General features: G+C 43.1%; 1 protein-coding gene across 1 annotated transcript in view; it reads right to left on the bottom strand.

The window, feature by feature from the left end:
- Positions 1-23178, bottom strand: part of ESR1 (estrogen receptor 1) — an 829643-nt gene that overhangs the window by 595093 nt on the left and 211372 nt on the right. The window contains exon 3 of the mRNA XM_029596558.1: positions 19154-19344. Coding sequence (XP_029452418.1) covers positions 19154-19344 — 191 coding nt within the window. The remainder of the gene's footprint in view (positions 1-19153; positions 19345-23178) is intronic.

Genomic DNA, 23178 nt, shown 5'->3' with positions numbered 1-23178 from the left:
TGGGGAACAACAACCAGATAAAGCCCGAGAGGCTGCGGTGCGCAGCCACGTGCCAAAGGGACGCGTCCCTTCTAACGTTTTTTTCTTATTTCTTTTATAGAAAATATATGGGAAGGAAGAGGAAGATCAAAGTCTTGACATCATCGCCTGGTTTGCCAGTTGTAAGATGACCCATGGACTCACATGTGGTTCGAAGGGTGAGTCAATTTATGAGAAATTCTATTCCAGAGATTTCCTTTTTGTCAGGGTCCTTAGAAAGTCCTAGCCAATAGCCATTACCTCACATGTTGATGGATTCTCCTGAAGCTAATCCTCAGATGTTGCAACAAAATTTGGATCCAGTAGTTGCCATCCCACAGGCTGGCATAGCAGAAATTACTGAGCAACTGGGGATTCAAGTGGACTCTAGATCTTCTCATTAGGGGTGCCTTTTCAATCTGGAAGTTTTGGTTCAGAGTCTAATGATCCCCAGAATGTAATGTTAGTTGATGTGTGGAAGGTACTTATTAATATGGAAAAGTCACTATCATACTCCATATCCCAGTTTGGTAAATTATCAGTTGAAACTAAGAATGCTCTTGATGAACATAGTTCTCGTTTAACGCATTTGGAAGCTATTTCAATGTCTACATCTCAAATATCTTCCTTACAATTATCTAATAATTCCTTTGTAAAGGATAGTTTAATGTTACAAAAACATCTTGAAAACTTCCTAAATTTTCCTATTTCAGCAAACTGAGTTGTTTAAAAAATATCTTGGTAAAGTTTTGTCTATCTCCACTGTAAAAGAAATGACTATTTCTAAAATGTATTATATTCCTAGGTTTAAGATTAGGTCTGAAGGGAGGGAAGAAGAACTGGATATTTTGCAAGGGGATAATCCTAATTTGACCTCCCTTTTGGAGGCTTCTATTAATGAAATACCCACCAGAGCTACTCTCCTGGTATCATTCTGTAGTGAACAAGATGAAAACTTGGTGCTTCAGAAATATTTTAAAAATAAAGATCTTCTTTTCTGTGGTCAAAAAATTCAAACATTCCCTGATGTTGCCAGAAGCACTCAGCTGAGGAGGAAATAATTTTTGGTATTAAAGCCAAGAGTCTTATCTCTGGGGGTGGTTTTTTTTTCCTAAAATTCCCCTGCAAATGTCTTGTTACATACCAGAAGAATAAGTTTGTATTTCAAGATCCTACCCACCTTGAGACCTTTTTAGTGGATAAGGGGATGTGATAAGGTGCAATATAATATGATTGTTTTGTAAAGTATATATACGGCATTTAGTTGAATTTCTCTCTCATTACTGTAATTATTGCAGATTTCTTTTTTACCTTATTAAGTTTTGCTGAATTAACCTCCCATGATTTGTGGACTAGTCAATTGGAATATATATTTTTCTTTTGGTATAAAGTGGATAAACGTATAAGTTTGCTTGTATTCCAATATTTGCTTTTGGATATGTTTAATGTATCTTGTTAAAATTCCAATAAAATATTAATAATAATAAAAAAAATGTCATCAGAAAAAAAAGGAAAGCTAATGACTCACATTCCTGACTGATAAACATTGTTCTGACCTGAACTCGGAGTTTTACTAAGTTGTTTATTACTCTGAAATGTTCCTTTATAGACATTTTAGCTTCAGATGTTTTCAAGGAAAATGATTGCTTCTTGGCATTTAGCTTAAGTTCTAGGAAAGGATCTACAGAATTGTTTATCATCGTCAACTGAGATTTCAGCCATCGTGTTTCGAGGCAACCCTTCTCCTGTTTCATCTGTCTGAGATTATCCAAAAACCAAGATATAGGTTTTCTATTTACAGCTGCACACCATAGAATAGGGGCAATGAAACCAAATATGGCCATCAAATTTCAAAAGGAAACCTGTATCTGTTTATCTGCTTTAATTTCCTTCCAGGAAGGTTCTCTCTCATCCCTGAATTATCTTGATTTATTTTAAGTGACCCTATTAGCCAACAACTGAGCAAGGAGTGATCCATCCAGGAAATGAGGGATATCTGTAAAGGATCAATTCTAATTAAGTTCCTTAGAATTGAAAATCAAATCAAGCATATTGGCCAATGTTGTGTTCTGGTGAGTTTACTAATTGTAAAAAGCCTAGCATAGCCACATTATCAAGAAAATCTATGGCTGTTGATGCTTTAGGATCTTCCATATGTATACTAAAATCACCTAATATAATTACCTTATTCAATATAATTATTAAATCCTTACTCATTCTGCGCAGACATTTTAAACATTCTATGCAAACAAAATAAAAAATTCTGCACATATTTTAAAATTCTGCATACTATATGTATTAAATCATTGTGTCTGAGTTTTTGTCCCAAGTGTACAGAAATACTGCATCATATTTAGAGCTTGTGGTTTTGGGGATTTTACTTTAGCAATCTACAGAGCTCTGAACTGCAGGCAGTACTGACTTGAGGCAATACAGCAGTGTTTGTGGCTACAAATTAGGGATGTGCAGCAGGGACGGATACGTTCGATTCGGTATTTGTATTCGTCGGGACCCAAATACGTTACATCCGTTTTTGGGGGACCCCGATTCATCCATTAGTTACATATGGTATTCGTTTCACATTAAAGTTAAAAAAAAACCCATCCCAACCCTTTAAATGTAATTAACTACAACCCCCACTCTCCTGACCCCCCCAAGACTTGCCAAAAGTCCCTGGTGGTCCAGCGGGGTTCCTGGAACATTCTCCTGCACTCGGGCCATCAGCTGCCGGTATTCAAAATGGCGCCGATAGCCTTTGCCCTTACTATGTAACAGGATCTACCGGTGCCACTGGTCGGCCCCTGTCACATGGTAGGAGCAATGGACAGCCAGCGCCATCTTGTACTCCTACCATGTGACAGGGGCCGACCAATGGCACCGGTAGCCCCTGTGACATAGTAAGGGCAAAGGCTATCGGCGCCATTTTGAATACCGGCAGCCAACGACCCGAGTGCAGGAGATCACTCCAGGACCCTGCTAGACCACCAGGGACTTTTGGCAAGTCTTGGGGGGGGGGCAGGAGGGGGGGGGGTTTATTCATTAGTGACACGCATTCGTGGAGGTTCACTATACATTTCGGAACCCCACTAATGCAACAAATAGGCACCTATATGTTGCGGATTGCGCATTCATTCAAAACGAATGCACATCCCTTCTACAAATATCAGCAGTCATGCTGCATGCATCTCCTCTTGGAGGCTGCCAATGGCCAAATGAAAATTCCTGCAGTCCAGAAGCTCTAACCATAAGGTATTAGCCCACATTTCCCCTTAACATTTATTTATTTATTTATTTAGAATTTTTTATATACCGACAACCGTTTGCACATCGTATCGGTTTACAAGTAACTTGGAACTTTTCGGCCATGCCTTTACAGGGAACAATAATTATAACTATGTAAAAAGGAACTTTACAGGGAACAATAACTATGTAAAAAGGAACTAAAAAACTAATAAAGAAATGGAGTAACAATTTACAAGGTTCAATGGCATACAGTCGTTAAACTGATTAGAGAGCTCGGTAGGCAAAGGAAATTTACAGGATTCTCTACAAAGCATTAGGGTAGCAAAAATAGGTTTCAGAAAGCAGTGTTAGCGGAAGGGCGGAGAATGGAGTAAAATATGCAGTTTAACGAAGTGTTGGCCCAGGGGGGAAGTAGTAGCAGAATGTACAAGGTTATTCAAAGAAAAAAGTACTATACACAGCTCAGGGAGTCATCAGGAAGGTGGTTAACATGGGACGGGTAGGCCTGTAGGAAAAGCCAAGTTTTTAGTTTTTTTTTAAATTTGGGTGTAGAGGTTTCGGTGCGTAAGTCTGGGGGCATGGAATTCCAAAGGGTGGGGCCAGCCAGAGAAAAGGTTCTGTTCATTGTAGAGATAAGTTTAGTAGATTTGATAGAGGGGGTGCGGAGTGTTCCTTGGAGGGCAGAGTGAGAAATATTATGAGGTAATCAAATTTGCAGATGATACAAAATTATTCAGAGTAGTTAAATCACAAGCGGATTGTGATAAATTGCAGAAAGACCTTGTGAGACTGGAAAATTGGGCATCTAAATGGCAGATGAAATTTAATGTGGATAAGTGCAAGGTGAAGCATATAGGGAAAAATAACCCATGCTACAGACAGATACACAATGTTAGGTTCCATATTAGTAGCTATTACCCAAGAAAGAGATCTAGGCGTCATAGTGGATAACACATTGAAATCATCGATTCAGTGTGCTGCGGCAGTCAAAAAAGCAAACAGAATGTTGGGAATTATTAGAAAGGGAATGGTGAATAAAACAGAAAATGTCATAATGCCTCTGAATCGCTCCATGGTGAGACCGCACCTTGAATACTGTGTTCAATTCTGGTCGCCGCATCTCAAAAAAGATATAGTTCTAATGGAGAAAGTTCAGAGAAGGGCAACCAAAATGATAAAGGGGATGGAATAGCTCCCCTATGAAGAAAGGCTGAAGAGGTTAGGGCTGTTCAACTTGGAGAAGAGACGGCAAAGGGGAGATATGATAGAGGTGTTTAAAATTATGAGAGGTCTAGAATGGGTAAATATGAGTTATTTACTCTTTTGGATAATAGAAAGACTAGGGGGCACTCCATGAAGTTAGCATGTGGCACATTTAAAAGTAATCGGAGAAAGTTCTTTTTCACTCAACGCACAATTAAACTCTGGAATTTGTTGCCAGAGGATGTGGTTAGTGCAGTTAGTGTAGCTGTGTTTAAAAAAAGATTGGATAAGTTCTTGGAGGAGAAGTCCATTACCTGCTATTAATTAAGCTGACTTAGAAAATAGCCACTGCTATTACTAGCAACAGTAGCATGGAATAGACTTAGTTTTTGGGTACTTGCCAGGTTCTTATGGCCTGGATTGGCCACTGTTGGAAACAGGATGCTGGGCTTGATGGACCCTTGGTCTGACCCTGTATGGCATGTTCTTATGTTCTTAATAAGCCTTCACATCCTGTGGGCTGACTAATAGGACACTTGATAAGGGGCACTGATGTTTTGGTAATCAATGCACACCACTTCCCCTTCCTATAGCTCTGGATTAATGCTCTATATAATACCCCTGGGAGCAAAGATGAGAACTATTACATTATCTCGCCAGGTTTCTGTAATGCACAGGAGGTTGGCCATTTCTTCCTCAATAAGATCATAAATTAATGAAGTTGTATTAGTAACTGATCTAGTATTCAGTGGCATTAATTTTAAAATTCAATCTGGATTTAAGAGCTAATAAGAGGCAGGTCTGGTTGAAATTTGTATTAAATGTTGAATTTTCCAACTTCATCTAGGATGATTTACCAAAATTCATTCTGGCCTCTGGAGGATAAATAGTGGAAAGTAGTCAGGTTACGCTGAATAGTAACTGTTACGAAAGGAGAAATATATAAAACATTTGGCATTACAAAGAAAATTTAGAGCATGTAAGAGGAGCAGCCACCATAGACTCTCCATTTACACCTTTTAATCTGCCAGAGGCATGTCCACAAACACCTAGTCTCTCAAATACTGATGTGAGAGGGCCCCCAAATTGGGTCCATGTCTTGAAGTATATCTGGGAGAGACTTTGAGATGAAGGAGTCTCCAAGGTGCATTTATGAGAAAATTGAAAAAATGTTGTATGTGCAGTACCAGTAAACTGCCATTAGGAGGCATTGTGCAAATGGTAACTGAGTTTATTATATGTTTCAATGGGAATTTGCTAAAGTTAATGATGGGTTGTTGGTTCCTTTAAGAGGGTCGGGGAGAAGATCCGCTGGAGGGAGTGTTCAAGAGGATATATAATCTTGGTTCAAGTTTTGGCAGAAGGAGAGACCTAAAGGTTAGCTTAGGAGTACAAAGGGAGCTAGAAGTCATGGCTGGTGGGCCCTGCAGGGGCTTCCCCCTCAAGGAGAAAAGCCCGGAGTATAAGAGCTGCTTCTTCTCATGAGGAAATAGCCTGGGGACCAAGTCTCGGTCTGAAAGGGAGGATCTGGAGAAGAATTTGGTACCAGTGGGGAAAGCAAAGGAAGGCAGGAAATGCTGGGGAGGTTTTTCACACTATCGGGGAAATAGAGCACAGGACCTAGGCAGAGACGGTGCCTGCTGGCCTATAGTGTGAATACCTCAGTTAGAGGAACTGTGATGTTTAAGTGTGAGAGGAGGTTGGTGGTGGGGGCGATAAATTGTTCTCCTGGGATTTTCTGAAGCAATACAGAAATGTGGGCAACTTAATTTTGGAGGGAATAGAATGAGGGAATAAATGTAGAAGAGAGTAAGAAATTGGAAAGAGTCTTTGAAGTTTGGATCACTGTTTATTTCATTGTTGGACGTCTGTGTCGTGGCTGTGAAAGCCTGTGGAGGCTGATAAGTTCAGGTATTCTTTATTATCCTCTGTCATCCTGTAAATAGTCGCTGGCTGGTAACCCCAGAAATGAAAGTTTCATGTTTAGATATATAACTTGGTGTGGATCTGCCAGAAAAAAAAGATATTGAGACTGGGGGAATGGCGCTCACAGAGGGGAATCCCAGATACTGTGTATGACTTCCCTGTTGTAGCACAAGAAAAGTAGATACACCCCTTCTGCCTCCAGCCCGGGTCCACTACGCCGTTTGACCAACACTACTGAACCCTCAAACCAAGAGACTGGCACTCGGCCTAAACCGGTGCCAGACCCTCTCAACATTTTACATGCCCCGTTCCGGGCGGGCGGGGTGTTACACATACATGCCTTTTATTTCTCTGCTGCAGCCTGAATATATGTCTTCATGCTGACCTAAATCTGAGCCAGAGAATTGCCGTAGTCACACAGCTCCCACTATGTCATATGGGAACAATTTTGACACTTTGAGGGGGAAAAAAAGAATACTCCTAGCAAGGAACCCTTTTATTTTACTCTATCACGTAATACTTCAATAACAAATGTAGCGCCCTCACCCTCTGTCTTATACTAATGGGTAGGTAGGGAGGAGACTGGGTCACCATGGCTTATGATAGTTATTTAAACTTGGGGGAGAGCAGGAGCATTGGCCAGGATATGCAGCAGAAAACAACTGCCAATGAGTAGGCATGGTTAGATTTAGTTATCCAGGTAGCCTTACCCGGATAACTTAAGATCTGCTCTTTGCTATGACCAAACTTACTCAGCTAAACCTAGCTAGGTAAAACTGAATATCAGTGCTACCCGGCTATGTTGCAGACCCAGTCCCAAATGCCCCCTGGCTTGAGTTTATCTGCTCAGCGGAGGTGGGAGAGGGGCGATATAGTAAATCTAAACAAAAAGCACAGGTTTATCCAGCTAAGTCCTGAACTTAGCCGGACAAACCCCCTTTGAATATTAATCTCAAAGGATATTAGGGGCAGATACAAACACACTGTGATCTCATAAGCTTTCGTCCCTATGGAAAATAGGCTAAAAAGGTAGACTTCTGGTCAATTATAAAAGAGAGTCTTTCCTTGGAACTAGCAAAACCGAAACTAATCAAGCCAGATGGAATACATCCTGGGACATTCAGGGTCATTCATCAAAATGCGTTATGGCGATAACATCATAACGCATGCGATAACAGCTCTAGCACATGGTGCAAATGCAAATTTTGGGAAGGGGCAGGATTAGGGAGGAGTTTGGATGGGAGTTATGAAAATGAGGGGCAATATCATAACGCATGCTATCTCACGGTTTTAACGCTGGAAAAACTACACTTTTTTTCCTGGCGTTAAGCTGTGTGATATGACCGAAATGGCTGTAATGCAATTTGCAATGAATTTATTTAATTGCATTCTGGCCATTTCTGGGCTTGGCTGTTTCACAGTATGCACCTATTGATATCTCTATAGGAGGGGCAGCTAATAGCACGAGGTGAAGTGGTGGTGATGGTTTAGGGGCCAGTTTTCCATGCAGAGTGAGAAGGACGAACATCACCTCGGTGAAGATTTGACATCTTTACAGGATCTGAGGCAGCATGTACTGAATTCTTTCCTGCGTGACCAGGGAATTAAATCAGGCTGGAAATCTGAATATGGTAAACTTAGATTTTAGTAAGACCTTTAATAATTTTGCACACAGAAAGTACTTTAACAAACTGAACAGACTGCTGGCAATCCTGAGGTGGTATTCTTGGCTAAAACTTGGTGGCAAGATAGGCAACAGAGAGCGATGGTCAATGGCGCTCCCTCTGAGGAGAGGATTACCACAGGAGGGCCCCGGGGGATCCGTTCTGGATTGAGTCCTAAAAATGATTTTTGCAAGTAATACTGTAAAGATGGTAGTAGGAAAAGTTTGATGTTTTTGCAGATGACACTTAGGAGAACACTTCAGAGGGTGAAAATTAAATTATGCGTCAAGAAGAATTTTTATTGGCCTGGCAGTTTTCTCCTACTCCTTTGGGCTTCCAGCTCAATCAAAACTGGCCTCTGCTGGTTTAAGGCACCATTGGCCTTCATTTGTAACTATTTGGTGTTGTGAAAATGAAAACAAGCTTATGCTTTCAATTTGTCCATCCGTTCATCTGTGACCACTGTCATCACAGGCGGAGGACCAGCAGTGCAGATGCACAAAGTGAAATCATAAACCAGGGGATGCTCTTTGCTTAAGACAAGCTTGTCCAGAAAATTACATTTTGCTTTTTTTCATAAATCCAGGGGTGGAGGAGCAGTGATTTGTGCTAGTTATTTAAATATCAATCAACTAACTTTGCCTCCAAAGACAGGTATTGAATGTCTTCTTTCAACTAGATAGCAATATCAGATTCATAATCTATTGCTGGTGTATAAGCCTCCCGCAGTTACCAGCACACCACTTGACAAATGAGTGGGACTATCAATGAATGTTTCATTAGACGTTCACAACTGCTACTTGTATCAGGAGATTTTAACATTCCTGCTGATGATCTGTCCAAACGTTTTCAGCATTATCTGACATATTCTTGACTCAGTGGATTCACAAGCCCTCTCACAAGGATGGACATACTCTGGACCTGGTTTTCTCCTCAGAATAGGTTATATAGGATTCCCTAATCCAAACCTCTTAAACTTAAGGTCCCTATCAGAAGGACATTAAAAGGTGAATTTTAAAAGCCCGACAAGCGCCAAAACTTAGAGATGGGCATGCATCTTGTTATAAAATTCCCTCACTCGAGCACCTCAAAGCCGACATTTCCCTGCTGTGCACGTATACTCTTAAAATTAGGAGCACACATGCACACGCCTAGCCTATTTTATAACATGCATACTCACATGCACGATATAAAATTTCAGTACATCTGACTACATGCCCATTTTAATGTTGCCATCTAAGCTTGTAGAGCTAGCTGAAAATCTTAGTTTCCCTGACAACTTTATGAGTATTCTTGATAAAGCAAATCTCATTTTGGAATGAAATACTCAAAACAGCTTATGATCATATAGCTCAAAATTGTCTACTGACCACAAAGAGACTTGGTATCATTCAGGTTTATGACTTTTCAAACAACAGTCTAGACATTAAAAGAGAGAATGGCAGAAAGAGAAATACCTTTTAAAAAGCAGTATTCACTATTATCTCGGGAGATTAAGGGGGTCATTTTCTAAAGAGATTGCACGCGTGCGATAGCTAAATCGGGGCGGAGTCTGCACTGGAAGGGGAGGAGTTGGGGCAGCATCGGGGCGGACTCTGCAATGACTTCGCTGACAGCGAAAAGGTAGGACACCTTATCGCTGCCAGTAACGCGCCCATTAGCACCACCTTTCACGGTGGCGCTATTGGTTTCCAATAGTCCCCCGTTACCGCCTAATTCATAGAGCTCTGTGGTGTTAGAAAATCTAGGCCTAAGTGGACTATGAGAGAATACTTTAAAAGAACTCTCAGTAAAGCTGAAAATAGATCAAAGCAACTTTTTAAGTTATTCAAACAGCAGGAACCTAGCCTGGGCTTAGCCCAATTCCAGTAAATGACTTTGCTGTTGCTTTTGAGGAAAAAATTAACTACATACAGACTGATTTCATCTCTAACATTCATATACCCATCATAGAAGAAGAAAATATAATTTTTTTAATTTAGTTTATTTCATAAATGTTTATTCGCAAATCTTACTAAGGCAAACTAATGCGATGTACAATAAAAGTAAAAGAGACTAACATAATAAACTAAATATCATGAAAATTAAACAAAATCCAACAGTTATATGATAAACAACAATAAAACAATAAATAAAAATAGTATATAAAACAAATAAATAAAAAAGTTAAAACAGTGGCAAAATAGTATATTAAAACCATCAAAATTAACAATAAAAAGAAACCCCCACAAAAAAGAGATGGATAAGAAAAAGAGAATCATTAACCTAATCTGATGGGAAAGCTTGTAAGAACAAAAATGTTTTTAGAGCTTTCCTAAATGTAAAATAATATTTGTCTAAGCATAAAGTCAATGGGAAAGAGTTCCAAAGGCTGGAGGCTAAGCATGAGAAACAAATTTCTTTAGTTCTTTCTAACCTGACCTCCCTTTGTGATGGCAAAACTAGGTGTTTTTGTTGAATAGAATGCAGGGATCTCTCTAGTTGATGGGGAACAGACAGAAAATATAAGATGGAGTACCCCAGCACAAAGCTTTAAAAGTTGTACACCCTATTTTGAACACCATGTGGAAAGAAAAGGGGAGCCAATGCAGATGACAAAGGAAGGGAGTGATATGGTCACATGTTCGTTTTTCGAAAATCAACTTAGCTGCAATATTTTGGATAGTCTGGAGTCTTCTGATTTGTGTGCTGGAAAACTATGAAAAATGGCATTACAATAATCTAGGTGAGCTAAGATTAAAGAGTAGACCAATAATTTAAGATCAGAGCCTATGGATAAATCACAAAAAGAAATAAGAACTTTACACCAGATTACAAATATGGGGCTGGATTTTCCAACAACGCAGAGCTCTCTGAATTTCGCGGTAACGGGGGGCTGAAGAAGGGGGCGGGCCTGCGAAAGCAGGCAGTGATCGCACCACCGCGGTGTTATCGCTGCCGGCTTTTGCACCCAATAGTGCCACCATGAAAGGCGGTGCTATTGTGTGCGCTACTGGCAGCGTCTGCCCCGACGCCACTCCGACTCCTCCTCTTCCGGTGCTGACGCCGCCCCCGACTCCGCCCCTATTTAGTTTTTGCATGCGATACGCTTACAAAATGACCCCCATGGTGAGGAAATCTAAGAGAGGGGTCAATTCTGATCCCTAGAGTTCACCTGAATATAATTTCCCACTATCCATGGTAAAGGAATTAGTTTGGGTTCATGCTTTCTGGAAAACCACATAGCTTCCGATTTACCAGGGTTAAAATTTTAGTTTTGAAAGTTTTGCATTTTAGTCAATCAATAAATTCCAGCCTTTCAAATGGTTATATGATAACAGTTAGTAAACTGTCAAATTTTAATAAGGTAACTCCTGCTGATCTTCAAATAGTTTTAAAACAAATGAACTCAAACTCTTCCCCACAGGATCCAATATCATTTAGGTTTCTGAAAAATCCAGACTTGGGCCTTTTCCCTTATCTAACTAGTATTATTGTAACGTGGCACAGAGTGGACAGTTGGGCCAATGTGAGGAGAGAGTACTGCAAAGTGGTTATCTCCTAGAGATGTGAATCGTGTGCCCAATCGTCTTAACGATCGGGTTCGACTGGAGGGAGAAAAAAATCTGATCGCTGGAGATGTGAATCGGAATCGGTTCCGATTCACATTGTTAATTTTTTTTTAGTGAGGCCCGACCCTTTAAAATTGACCCCTTACCTTCCCCCACCCCCCCGAACCCCCCAAAACTTTTTACGAGTACCTGGTGGTCCAGTGGGGGCGTGGGGACCGATCTCCCGCTCTCGGGCCATCGGCGCCATTTTGACTGCCACTCAAAAACCTACCCGACCCTTTAAAGATGACCCCTTAAGCTTCTCCCACCCTCCCGATCCCCCCAAAACATTTTTAAGTTACCTGGTACTCTAGTGGTGGTCCCTAGAGCAATCTCCCGTTCTCGGACCGTCGGCTGCCAATCATAAAGATGGCGCCGATGGCCCTTTGCCCTTACCTTGTGACAGGGTATCCGTGCCATTGGCCGGCCCCTGTCACATGGTAGGAGCACTGGCTGACCGGCGCACGCGCCAGGTAGCATGCGCACATGGACGCGCATGTGCAATTTTTTAAAATCCACCCCATATAGCCTATTTTATACCATGCATGCATTGTTTAACTATTAAAATACACTTTGGGCTTATTCTTTGGAAAGGTGGGCTATAAGTTTATAAATAAATAAAGACAGGGAGACCAACTTTCAAAACTGTCCATGCTGAACAATTTAGTGCATAAATGGATGCGCAGTGATTTATAAAATAATGTGTATCTCTGCCCTGAATGTACGCACATATGTTATAGTAAAAGTGGATATTTCCAATGCCAGAAACACTTAGCTATTTTATAAACATATGTGAGTATATTTTAGGTGCGTGAATATATATAGCACAAGTCTGTCTAATAACCCTGGTTTAAAGGTGGAGGCAGACATTTTATAAAGTAAGTGTATATGTTATTCTGAAAATACTACAAACATAACAGATTGCCAGACCACCACCACCAATTCACCCAGTCCTTCTCCAGTGATCTACACACTCTAGTATTTAACCTTGATCCCCGACCTATTCACACAGACCTCCCACCCAAAATTTGCAGACAAAAGACGTGCTATTTCAGTTGAACAAGTCCATTAGCAGGTATAAAAATGTTCAGACAAGTTTGGTAGTGTATGTGTATACATCTCTTACAAAATAGCGACTTGCTTGTGTACTTCTGAACCAAGCTCTGGAACACACCTAGACTACCCATTTTTTCCCTGTTAAAATGCACATGCCATACTGCAAATATGCACTTACTCTTGAGGTTTATAAATTAGCATATATGTGCATACATGCCACCAATGCATATATGCTATTTGCTATATGCTATTTTTACCAGTGAAATTCCTTTGAAAATTCACTCAATAAAATTAATGTCAGCCACCATAACATACCAGTCCCCTGGGTTTATGTGCCTTCAAATTAATGACTGCATGTTATTACATCAAATCTCATTTGTCACTTAAGCTACCACTCAGATCTCGGTTCCTGGCCAATCTGGTGGCTAAGAGCCAAGTGCTGCAAGCTGCAAGACAGATGACCTGAGTTAGGTCTCTAGGCCTGATTTCTGCTTCCCAGGCCAGTCATGGCTGGAGTTGCTGCAAAAGCAGCACTCACAGCCCATGGGAGAGAGGGATTCTCAGGCAATTCTCAATGGTGTCATCTAGTGGCTAGATTTAAGGTCCACATTGGCTGGATTGAACAGAAGTCATGGTTTGTAGGCCCTAGCCAAGGACTGTTGCTGTAATGGTTGGGCTAAGTTGGGAAGGTGGGTATGAAAATAGGGAAAACAAGTCTATTGGCGAAGGTTTTTTTGTTCCTTTGTGTTGGGAGGAAGTTTTATCACCATTCCTACCTGAGAGGAGGAGTAAGAATTTCATCTTTTGTTGCAGTTTAGGACTTTATAACTGAAAGATTCAGTTGACACCAGAGGAAAACAGGAGACTCCTGTACCTTACTAGAAACTTGGCTTCCACAATCTAGACTAATCGGAGAAAATTCTTTTTCACTCAACGCACAATAAAGCTCTGGAATTTGTTGCCAGAGGATGTGGTTAGTGCAGTTAGTGTAGCTGGGTTCAAAAAAGGATTGGATAAGTTCTTGGAGAAATCCATTAACTGCTATTAATCAAGGTTACTTAGGGAATAGCCACTGCTATCAATTGCATCAGTAGCATGGGATCTTCTTGGCGTTTGGGTAATTGGACCTCTCCTCCAAGAACTTATCCAAACCTTTTATAAACCCAGCTACACTAACTGCACTAACCACATCCTCTGGCAACAAATTCCAGAGTTTAATTGTGCGTTGAGTAAAAAAGAACTTTCTCCGATTAGTTTTAAATGCACTATATGCTAACTTCATGGAGTGCCCCCTAGTCTTTCTATTATCCGAAAGAGTAAATAACCGATTCACATCTACCCATTCTAGACCTCTCATGATTTTAAACACCTCTATCATATCCCCCCTCAGCCGTCTCTTCTCTAAGCTGAAAAGTCCTAACCTCTTTAGTCTTTCCTCATAGGAGAGCTGTTCCATTCCCCTTATCATTTTGGTTGCCCTTCTCTGTACCTTCTCCATCGCAACTATATCTTTTTTTGAGATGCGGCGACCAGAATTGTACACAGTATTCAAGGTACGGTCTCACCATGGGGCGATACAGAGGCATTATGACATTTTCCGTTTTATTAACCATTCCCTTCCTAATAATTCCTAACATTCTGTTTGCTTTTTTGGCTGCTGCAGCACACTGAGCTGACAATTTTAAAGTATTATCCACTATGATGCCTAAATCTTTATCCTGAGTGGTAGCTCCTAATATGGAACCTAACATTTATTTATTTGTTATCAAGTTTTGTTTGGAATTTAGTATTTATGTTTTATTGTAAGCCACCTAGAGCATGTTAAAGGCGGCCTATAAATAAATAAAAATAAAAACCGTTTCACCTGGGCTGGAAAGGAATTCCAGAAGAAATTCCAGCCAAAGGATTCTTAGAAGTTTTTGTTTGTTTGTTTTTTTTAATTATAAAGGGAAGAGGAGACTTGCTGGAAGGACTGAGAGCACCTCCAGGTATGTGTTCTCATATATATGGTTGATGGGGATTCTGACAAGACTGTTTGTTTTTGGAACCACCGAAACATGCAGATGTGCACACACACATATAATTCCCAGGAAGCAGGATCCATTAGTGCTGAATGGAACTTCTTCTTTCTGTTTATACTCCTGACATCTAGATATGAGTCTCGTCTTCCAAGGCTGAGACTTTTGGACACTTCCAATACAGGACAGTAGCAGATTATATATTATTTGGGAGGCTCTAAGGCAACATGCCCAGTTTGTCAAAGTAGCACTTATCCAATTCACCAAGTTGATCACTCATGGCAACATTTTAAAAGTTTTAAAATCTGATTCTCAGAAAAAATTATGCCCATGTGTTTTTTAAACATCAGTCTACAGAGTTTTGTTTTCTGCTTTCATACCCAGAGCATAGCTACAACCCACACTGCATTTATAGAAAATTGTTCATTTCAACTATGACTTTCAATGCCAATCTTTTTTTTGACCATTTAGACAAGCACAGAGTACAGAATAATTACTGTCATTCCCAGCCTTAAGCTATCTGTCCCCTACAGTTTGCTATAAATAAAAAGCTGCAAAACAGTTTTTGTCAAGGAACTAGAGACATTTTGGTTGAAATCTAAAAATTAAATTACTTAAATGTACTCCTTAACTCTGTCATATCTAGGCAACACCATTGGCACCACAGGGTCATGCTACCTCCAGTTCACATAAATCACAAAAACACATACCTATCTTTATTTTAAAACATGCAAAACCATTAAGATCCCCATTTTGCATTTTTGACATTATTTCCAAGGAGATAAATAAAAAGTTTCCTATTACAGCTTATGCAAGCTCCTATTAGCCTTATCCTAGCAAGTATCCCACTGGTGAATAAAAAGGGCAAATACTGCACAGAGAGTTGAAGGGCTAACAAAGAGGATTTAGATTTAGTCAGAATAAAGGTGCATCTTTCACCTATGAGTCATAGGTCATTTTCAAAGAGGACCTATGTGCGTAAGTCTACCTTTAAAGCTGGTGAAATACATGTGAGTCTTGGTGGCATAAGTTAAGTTTAAAAACCACATTTCCTCAGTGTGGACATTGCTTACTATTTGCTGGCACTAGGGTATAAATTTTCAAAGGGTTTAGGCTCCTAACTTTGGGAGTTAGGATCTTAAATTGGTGCTTTTTTAAAAACTTACTCGGGCTGAGGACCTAAATTTAGGGTCCTAGAATCATTTGGCTCCTAAATTTCAGCCTAAAAAGTGGGAGGTTACAGCAGCAGAGTTTGGGTGGGGAAATAAATGAGGAGTTTAACCTGGCTTTCAGAACCGGGCAACTAATTTAGGATGCTAAATTTATGAAAATGAATAGCAGGCCTGAATTTAGGGTCCTAACCTTTAGACTATTAAATGTATGTGAATTGTCAGCTGAAAACATAGACTATAGCTCTTAATTTAGGCACCTTCTTTACTGAGTCATTTATCATTTCACATTACGGCCCTAATGCATGCGATAAATAGCGCAACATGCATTAGTGTGCAAATTTTACATTTATGGCCGGATTTTAGAAGGCCTGCATGTGTAAATCCCGGGGGTTTACCTGCGTGGCTGGGCCTTGCGCGCGCCGGGTGAATTTTCAAAGGCCTCGCGCGTAAACCCCGGTGCGCTCACAAGTGCCGGGCCTCTTCGAAGGGGGCAGGCCAGGGAGCTTGTTCTAGACAGGGAGGGGCGGCGCAGGGCGAGACGGAGGCCGGCCGGGACAGCGGCCATTAGCCGCTGTCCCGGGAAAGCACGCGCCGGCAGCCGGCAGGGGCGTGTAAGTTACTTCTGCTCCCGAGGAGCAGCAAGTAATAAAACAAAAAAATTGAGCCAAGGGAGTTTAGTTTTAGGGGGTGAGGAAGAGAGGGGAAGTGGAGGGAAGGTTAGGAAGGGGGTAGGGACGTTCCCTCCCAGTTCGTTCCTTAATTGGAGCGGACTGAGGGGAAATTGGGGAAGGCCCGATTGCGTCGCTGCTCAGAGTTGGCGAAAGTACACCCCCACTGGCGTGCGCGGCGTGCATGTGTGCACGGCAACCCGATTTTATGACACGCGCGCGCCAGTGCGCGCATGTTATAAAATCAACAAGTGCACGTGTGTGCACCGGGAAACGCGTGCACATGCTATAAAATCTACCCCTGTGTGTGCAAGTGAGAGGAGATAATGGAAATGAAAGACTGCATTGTGCAAATCAATTCCTCTTGTTGGTACCTTTCATCGATTCAAATGATAGAAATTCTTCAGTGAATTCACATTTGCACTTAATTCCTCTATGTATGCAGGCGCGCGCAAGTTATAAAATCAGGGGTCAGCGCGCGCAAGGGGGTGCACAATTGTGCACCTTGCTCACGCCGAGCCACGCTGCCTTCCCCGTTCCCTTCCCCCTAGCCTGACCTTCCCACCCCTTCCCCTAACCTTTTCCCCTCCCCAGCCCTACTCTAACCCCTCTGGCCTTTATTTTACCTTTTGCGCCCGCCAGCCAACTGCCGGCGTGCAATCCCCGGCACGGCAGCAAATGGCCGCTGTGCCGGGAGCAGCTGACTCCGCCCTCGGACTGCCCATGCCCCCGCCCCTCCCCTTTTTGCAAGCCCCTGCACTTACCCGCGTCTCGGGGCTTTAAGCGCGTCACCGGGTCTTTTTAAAATAGGCCCGACGCATGTAACTCTTTTAAAATATGGCCCTAAAAGCATTACCCTGAACTGATCATAAAAGGCACACAGGCCGATGCAGTATCGGTGCAGGGAAAAAGGCTGCTCAGGATTGAGTGCCCGCTCATCTAACGCGGCTGATCAACCTCACTGGGGCGCCCGGTTTAATATTTAAATTGGCTGTCGTGGTAAAAAGGAGGCGCTAGGGGAAATTGTACACCCCTGGTGCCTCCTCGGCAGCAGGTGCCCGGGAGAGGGGGCTGTGCGCAGCCACGGGTTAGGAAGACGGACGCTCGTTAACTGAGCATCCCTTTTCCCTAACCTGAACGCCGGCACACTTTTTTTTTTTTTTTTAAGTTTCTCCTCCTTTTTGTTCCTCTGACAATATCGCCACCAAATATTAAGTCAGAGGAAGAACAGAAAAGCAGTATTTTCTCCTTTTCTGTACAATTTTAGGGATGCTCAAAAATGAACGCCTGCTCTCGGGGGGCAGAAGAGCCAACAGCCTCATCAGCATGCATTTGCATGCGATGAGCACTATTAACTTCGAAGGTGGTGGTACACGCGTTTTGGATGCACTCAGCCCCTTATGGCATGTGGGGTTGTGGACGCGCGTCGGAATACGCGCACCCAGCCGCGGGTTAACCCGTGCGCTCAGCACACTGTACTGCATCGGCCTGAATGAGCACCGCACAGAGCCTCCATAATGACATCTCATCAAACCTGCATCGAACAGTGCCTAAAACATCATACTGTGAAATAAAATAAAACAATAAAAATAAAATAAAAGCTGCCTTGTGCCCATACAAAACCAACACCTAGGGAAAAATCATAACGATAATGCAACTGATTCCTAATTTTAGCGTATGCCTTTATTTCCAATGGCACGACTTACCGTAGTTAAAAGCCTGCAGGAAAAACAAACCCTTCACCGGCTTTCTAAATTTAAGAAATGCAGTCTCTTCTGTTTAAAAGGCATGGAGTGAGTCCAGAGCTCAGGACCTCGCACATAAAAAGCTGTTCACGAGATTCATCTAATCTAACTACGTATGAGAGGGAACATCTAATAGAATCGGCGAGGCAGCACTGAGAGGCCTGGATGAACCATAACATTTTGATATTTTAAAAGTCTTTTCGCTTTACATGTAGTTGGGCCCCATGGGTGATTTTACTTTTGAGAATATTAGCGTAAGGTAACACGGTGTTTAAAGAAGGGGCAAGCAGTTTGGATATCTTTCTCACAGCCTGAAGTGACCTGCGGCAGGGACACGAACACTGCATTTCCTCTGCCCAATTCCAGATATTGGCAATGTCAGTAGAGCAACTGCGCATCAAGGAAAGAACAATGTCTTGCAAAGCAAGCTGCTACTAGTGTGTTACATGATTCAATACAGAGGCTGGTCTAAAAAGGCACAAAAAGTGGTTTACGCTATTTTTCCAAGATATACAGGGTGCCACCCTACATTTTTAAAACATAGGATGCTATTACTTTTTATCTGCTAATCTCATTAGATAATTTTCCCCCACAAATTTTTCTTTTTGTCTTGATGAGTTCAGCCTTACGATAACCCGGTAACTGTAATGATTTTACGTGACATCTTAGCATACAGGGGAATATCATTCTAGTCCCACTTCATAGCATAACAGTTCTGACATTAGACCTAGCTCCAGGTAAACAGCAACCAACTCATACAGTGACACTTCTGGTGCAACTGGCCCTTTATCGGATAATGTAATCAAAATGATGTCCATATAATCAACGAGTAGGAATTCAACAGCCGTACCTTGAATACTTCTTTTGAAGAAAGCTTTGCAGCCCTCGCAAGACCACACCCCATAGTGGTAGCCTGACGCGTAGTCACTGCACACCGCACAGTATCGAGTTTCCTTGGTAGATTCCATAGACGGGCTCCCCTTTTCACTTGCAGTAGAGATCCGCTCTCTTCCACCCTGGCGTCTTGTTTCTGAACTTGGCCTGAAAAAAATAAAATAAACATTTAAGTTAATTCTAAAGAAATACAATTTAAAGAGAAGGGCTACTTTTCCCCTAAAGTAAAAAAAAAAACACCAGATTTTCTTTCATCTCTGTTTTCTTTTTAAATCCTTTGCTGTCTGCTGTTGCAAAGGGTTTGTGTGTGCGCCTTTGGCGAGCCATAATGTTCGGTTTGCTTTTTAGAGCTATAGGCCCCCCTTCTTTATTTTCGCCTTTATACATTCTTATACCCACTGGTATTGTAATCTAATAAAAGGCCTAATTTTAAATCTCTGGCGTGTATTAAAAACTGGGAGGTGTGCGTGTGGCCGGGCCGCGCACGCACACACAGCGGTGTTTTTAAAGGCCTGCGGCCATGCGCGTTTCTCCTGGAACGCGCCAAAAACCGGCGGTCTAAAAAGGGGGGCAGGCCGCAGGCAGGGTCTGGGAGGGGTAAGGGCGGAGCATGGGCAGTGTCACGGTGAAGCGCGCACCGGCAGCCGGCCAGCCCGCACAGCATACTGCTGCTCTGGAGAGCAGGTAAGTTGCAAAATAAAAAAAATTAGGTTAGTTAGGGAGGGTTTTAGGGGTCAGGCAGATAGGGGCAAAGGGAGGAAGGTTAGATAGAGGGTTTAGAAAGGAGCGGACTGGGAGGGAACTGGGGAAAAGTCTGGTCGTGTCAGCTCGCATTTCTTAAAAAATATTCCCTCCCTGGCGTGCACATAAGCCCTGCACGCACATGCACACGCCGATATAAAATCAGGCACGCATGTGCATGTGGGTATCACGTTTTATAACATGTGCGCGGTAATGCGCCCATTTTATAAAATCATAGCGTCCTCGTGCATGCGCCGGGAACTACGCACACAAGGACGACCACGCGTGGCTTCTAAAATGTACCTGAAAATATTTAATTTAGACAAATAGAAGTGACAGCAGTCAATTTTAGTGCAAGAAACACACATTACATAGGGACAGTAACTTTCAAACCTGCACGCACATAGACGTGGGGATTTTAGAATATGCGCACGTTCGATGCACAAGTGCCGAATCGCATGCGTAAGTGGGGGGATTTTACAACCTGTGTGCGGCAACGCAGTCGGTCCTATTCCCTGACCTCCCCAAGACTTGCCAAAAGTCCCTGGTGGTCCAGTGGGGGTCCTGGAGCGATCTCCTGCAATCGGGCCGTCGGCTGCCGTATTCAAAATGGTGCCGATAGCCCCTGTGACATAGTAAGGGCAAAGGCTATCGGCGCCATTTTGAATACCGGTAGCCGACGGCCCGATTGCAGGAGATCGCTCCAGGGCCCCCGCTGGACCATCAGGGACTATTGGCAAGTCTTGGGGGGGTTCAGGAGGGTAGGGATTTATTCCTTAGTGATACGTTGTATTCATGTGGGTTCGCCATTCGTTTCGTGACCCCCACGAATACAACAAATATGGCATATACGATAGAGATGTGAATCGTGTCCTCGATCGTCTTAACGATCGATTTCGGCTGGGAGGGGGAGGGAATCGTATTGTTGCCGTTTGGGGGGGTAAAATATCGTGAAAAATCGTGAAAAATCGTAAAAAATCGAAAAAACGTAAAATCGCAAAACCGGCACATTAAAACCCCCTAAAACCCACCCCCGACCCTTTAAATTAAATCCCCCACCCTCCCGAACCCCCCCCCCAAATGACTTAAATAACCTGCGGGTCCAGCGGCGGTCCGGAACGGCAGCGGTCCGGAACGGGCTCCTGCTACTGAATCTTGTTGTCTTCGGCCGGCGCCATTTTCCAAAATGGCGCCGAAAAATGGCGGCGGCCATAGACGAACACGATTGGACGGCAGGAGGTCCTTCCGGACCCCCGCTGGACTTTTGGCAAGTCTTGTGGGGGTCAGGAGGGCCCCCCCAAGCTGGCCAAAAGTTCCTGGAGGTCCAGCGGGGGTCAGGGAGCGATTTCCCGCCGCGAATCGTTTTCGTACGGAAAATGGCGCCGGCAGGAGATCGACTGCAGGAGGTCGTTCAGCGAGGCGCCGGAACCCTCGCTGAACGACCTCCTGCAGTCGATCTCCTGCCGGCGCCATTTTCCGTACGAAAACGATTCGCGGCGGGAAATCGCTCCCTGACCCCCGCTGGACCTCCAGGAACTTTTGGCCAGCTTGGGGGGGGCCTCCTGACCCCCACAAGACTTGCCAAAAGTCCAGCGGGGGTCCGGAAGGACCTCCTGCCGTCCAATCGTGTTCGTCTATGGCCGCCGCCATTTTTCGGCGCCATTTTGGAAAATGGCGCCGGCCGAAGACAACAAGATTCAGTAGCAGGAGCCCGTTCCGGACCGCTGCCGTTCCGGACCGCCGCTGGACCCGCAGGTTATTTAAGTCATTTGGGGGGGGGTTCGGGAGGGTGGGGGATTTAATTTAAAGGGTCGGGGGTGGGTTTTAGGGGGTTTTAGTGTGCCGGCTCACGATTCTAACAATTTATAACGATAAATCGTTAGAATCTCTATTGTATTGTGTTCCATAACGGTTTAAGACGATATTAAAATTATCGGACGATAATTTTAATCGTCCTAAAACGATTCACATCCCTAATATACGATGCGGATTGCCAATTTGTTGCAAACGAATGCACACCCCTAGAGTCTACCCACTTTCCCTGACCGAGACAAAAGCCATGTCTGAATATATACAAGAAAACTTAGCTAAAGGCTTCATTCAACTTTCCAAGTCTCCCGCTGGAGCCAGATTCTTTTTGGTGGGGAAAAAGGATGGCTCCCTTCGGCCGTGCATAGACTACCAAGGTTTAAATGAGATTACATTAATCTCCGAACTGTTTGGCAGACTCCGAGGGGCCAAGATATTTACCAAATTGGACCTCAGATGGGCTTACAACTTGATTAGGATTCACCAGGGCGATGAATGGAAAATCGCATTTAATACCCACGACGGACATTTTGAATATCTGGTCATGCCATTTGGCCTTTGCAACGCTCCAGCGGTGTTCCAGAATATGATGAACAAAATCTTCAGAGACATGCTCTACAGTTGTGTCGTAGTCTATTTGGTGACATTCTGGTATATTCGCAGGATCTCCAGAGCCATCAACAGGACATCATCAACATTCTGCAACGCTTAAGGGAAAACCAGTTGTACGCCAAGCTGGAAAAATGCTCTTTTCGCAAGGAGTCCATCCCTTTTCTGGGCTATGTCGTCTCTAGCCAGGGGTTCCAGATGGATCCACAAAAGACTAAGGCCATCCGAGAGTGGCCCCAACCAATGAGCCTTAAGGCTCTCTGAAGATTACTGGGCTTTACTAACTACTACAGGTCATTCATCAATCACTATTTGACACTAACCACCCCACTCACGGCTATGACACGAAAAGGAGCTAATCCTTCCCAGTGGTCACCCGAGGCCGTCTCTGCCTTCCGGGAACTTAAGGAAGCATTCCTCCAGGAGCCATGCCTACGGCATCCTGACCCACAAAGACCCTTCATCGTCAAAGTAGATGCCTCTGACGTTGGTGTTGGAGCAGTACTCAGCCAGCATTCTACCAATCACACTCTGCATCTGTGCTCATTCTTCTCCCATTGCTTCTCTCCGGCTGAACATTATTATGGAATTGGGGACAAAGAATTGCTGACAATCAAATTAGCCTTTGAAGAGAGGCACCCCTGGCTTGAGGGGGCACAAAACCAAATAACAGTTTACACTGATCATAAAAACCTCAAGTATCTGCACCACGCTCAATGCCTTAACCACAGGCAGGCCCGCTGGTCTCCTTTTTTAATCAATTTAATTTTTTACTTTGATATCGACCTGCTGATAAGAACATCCGAGCACATGCCCTCTCTC

The sequence above is a fragment of the Rhinatrema bivittatum genome, chromosome 3 (genome assembly GCF_901001135.1).
Source record: "Rhinatrema bivittatum chromosome 3, aRhiBiv1.1, whole genome shotgun sequence".
NCBI classification, from domain to species: Eukaryota; Metazoa; Chordata; class Amphibia; order Gymnophiona; family Rhinatrematidae; genus Rhinatrema; species Rhinatrema bivittatum.
This window is presented reverse-complemented; position numbering and strand designations above follow the sequence as displayed.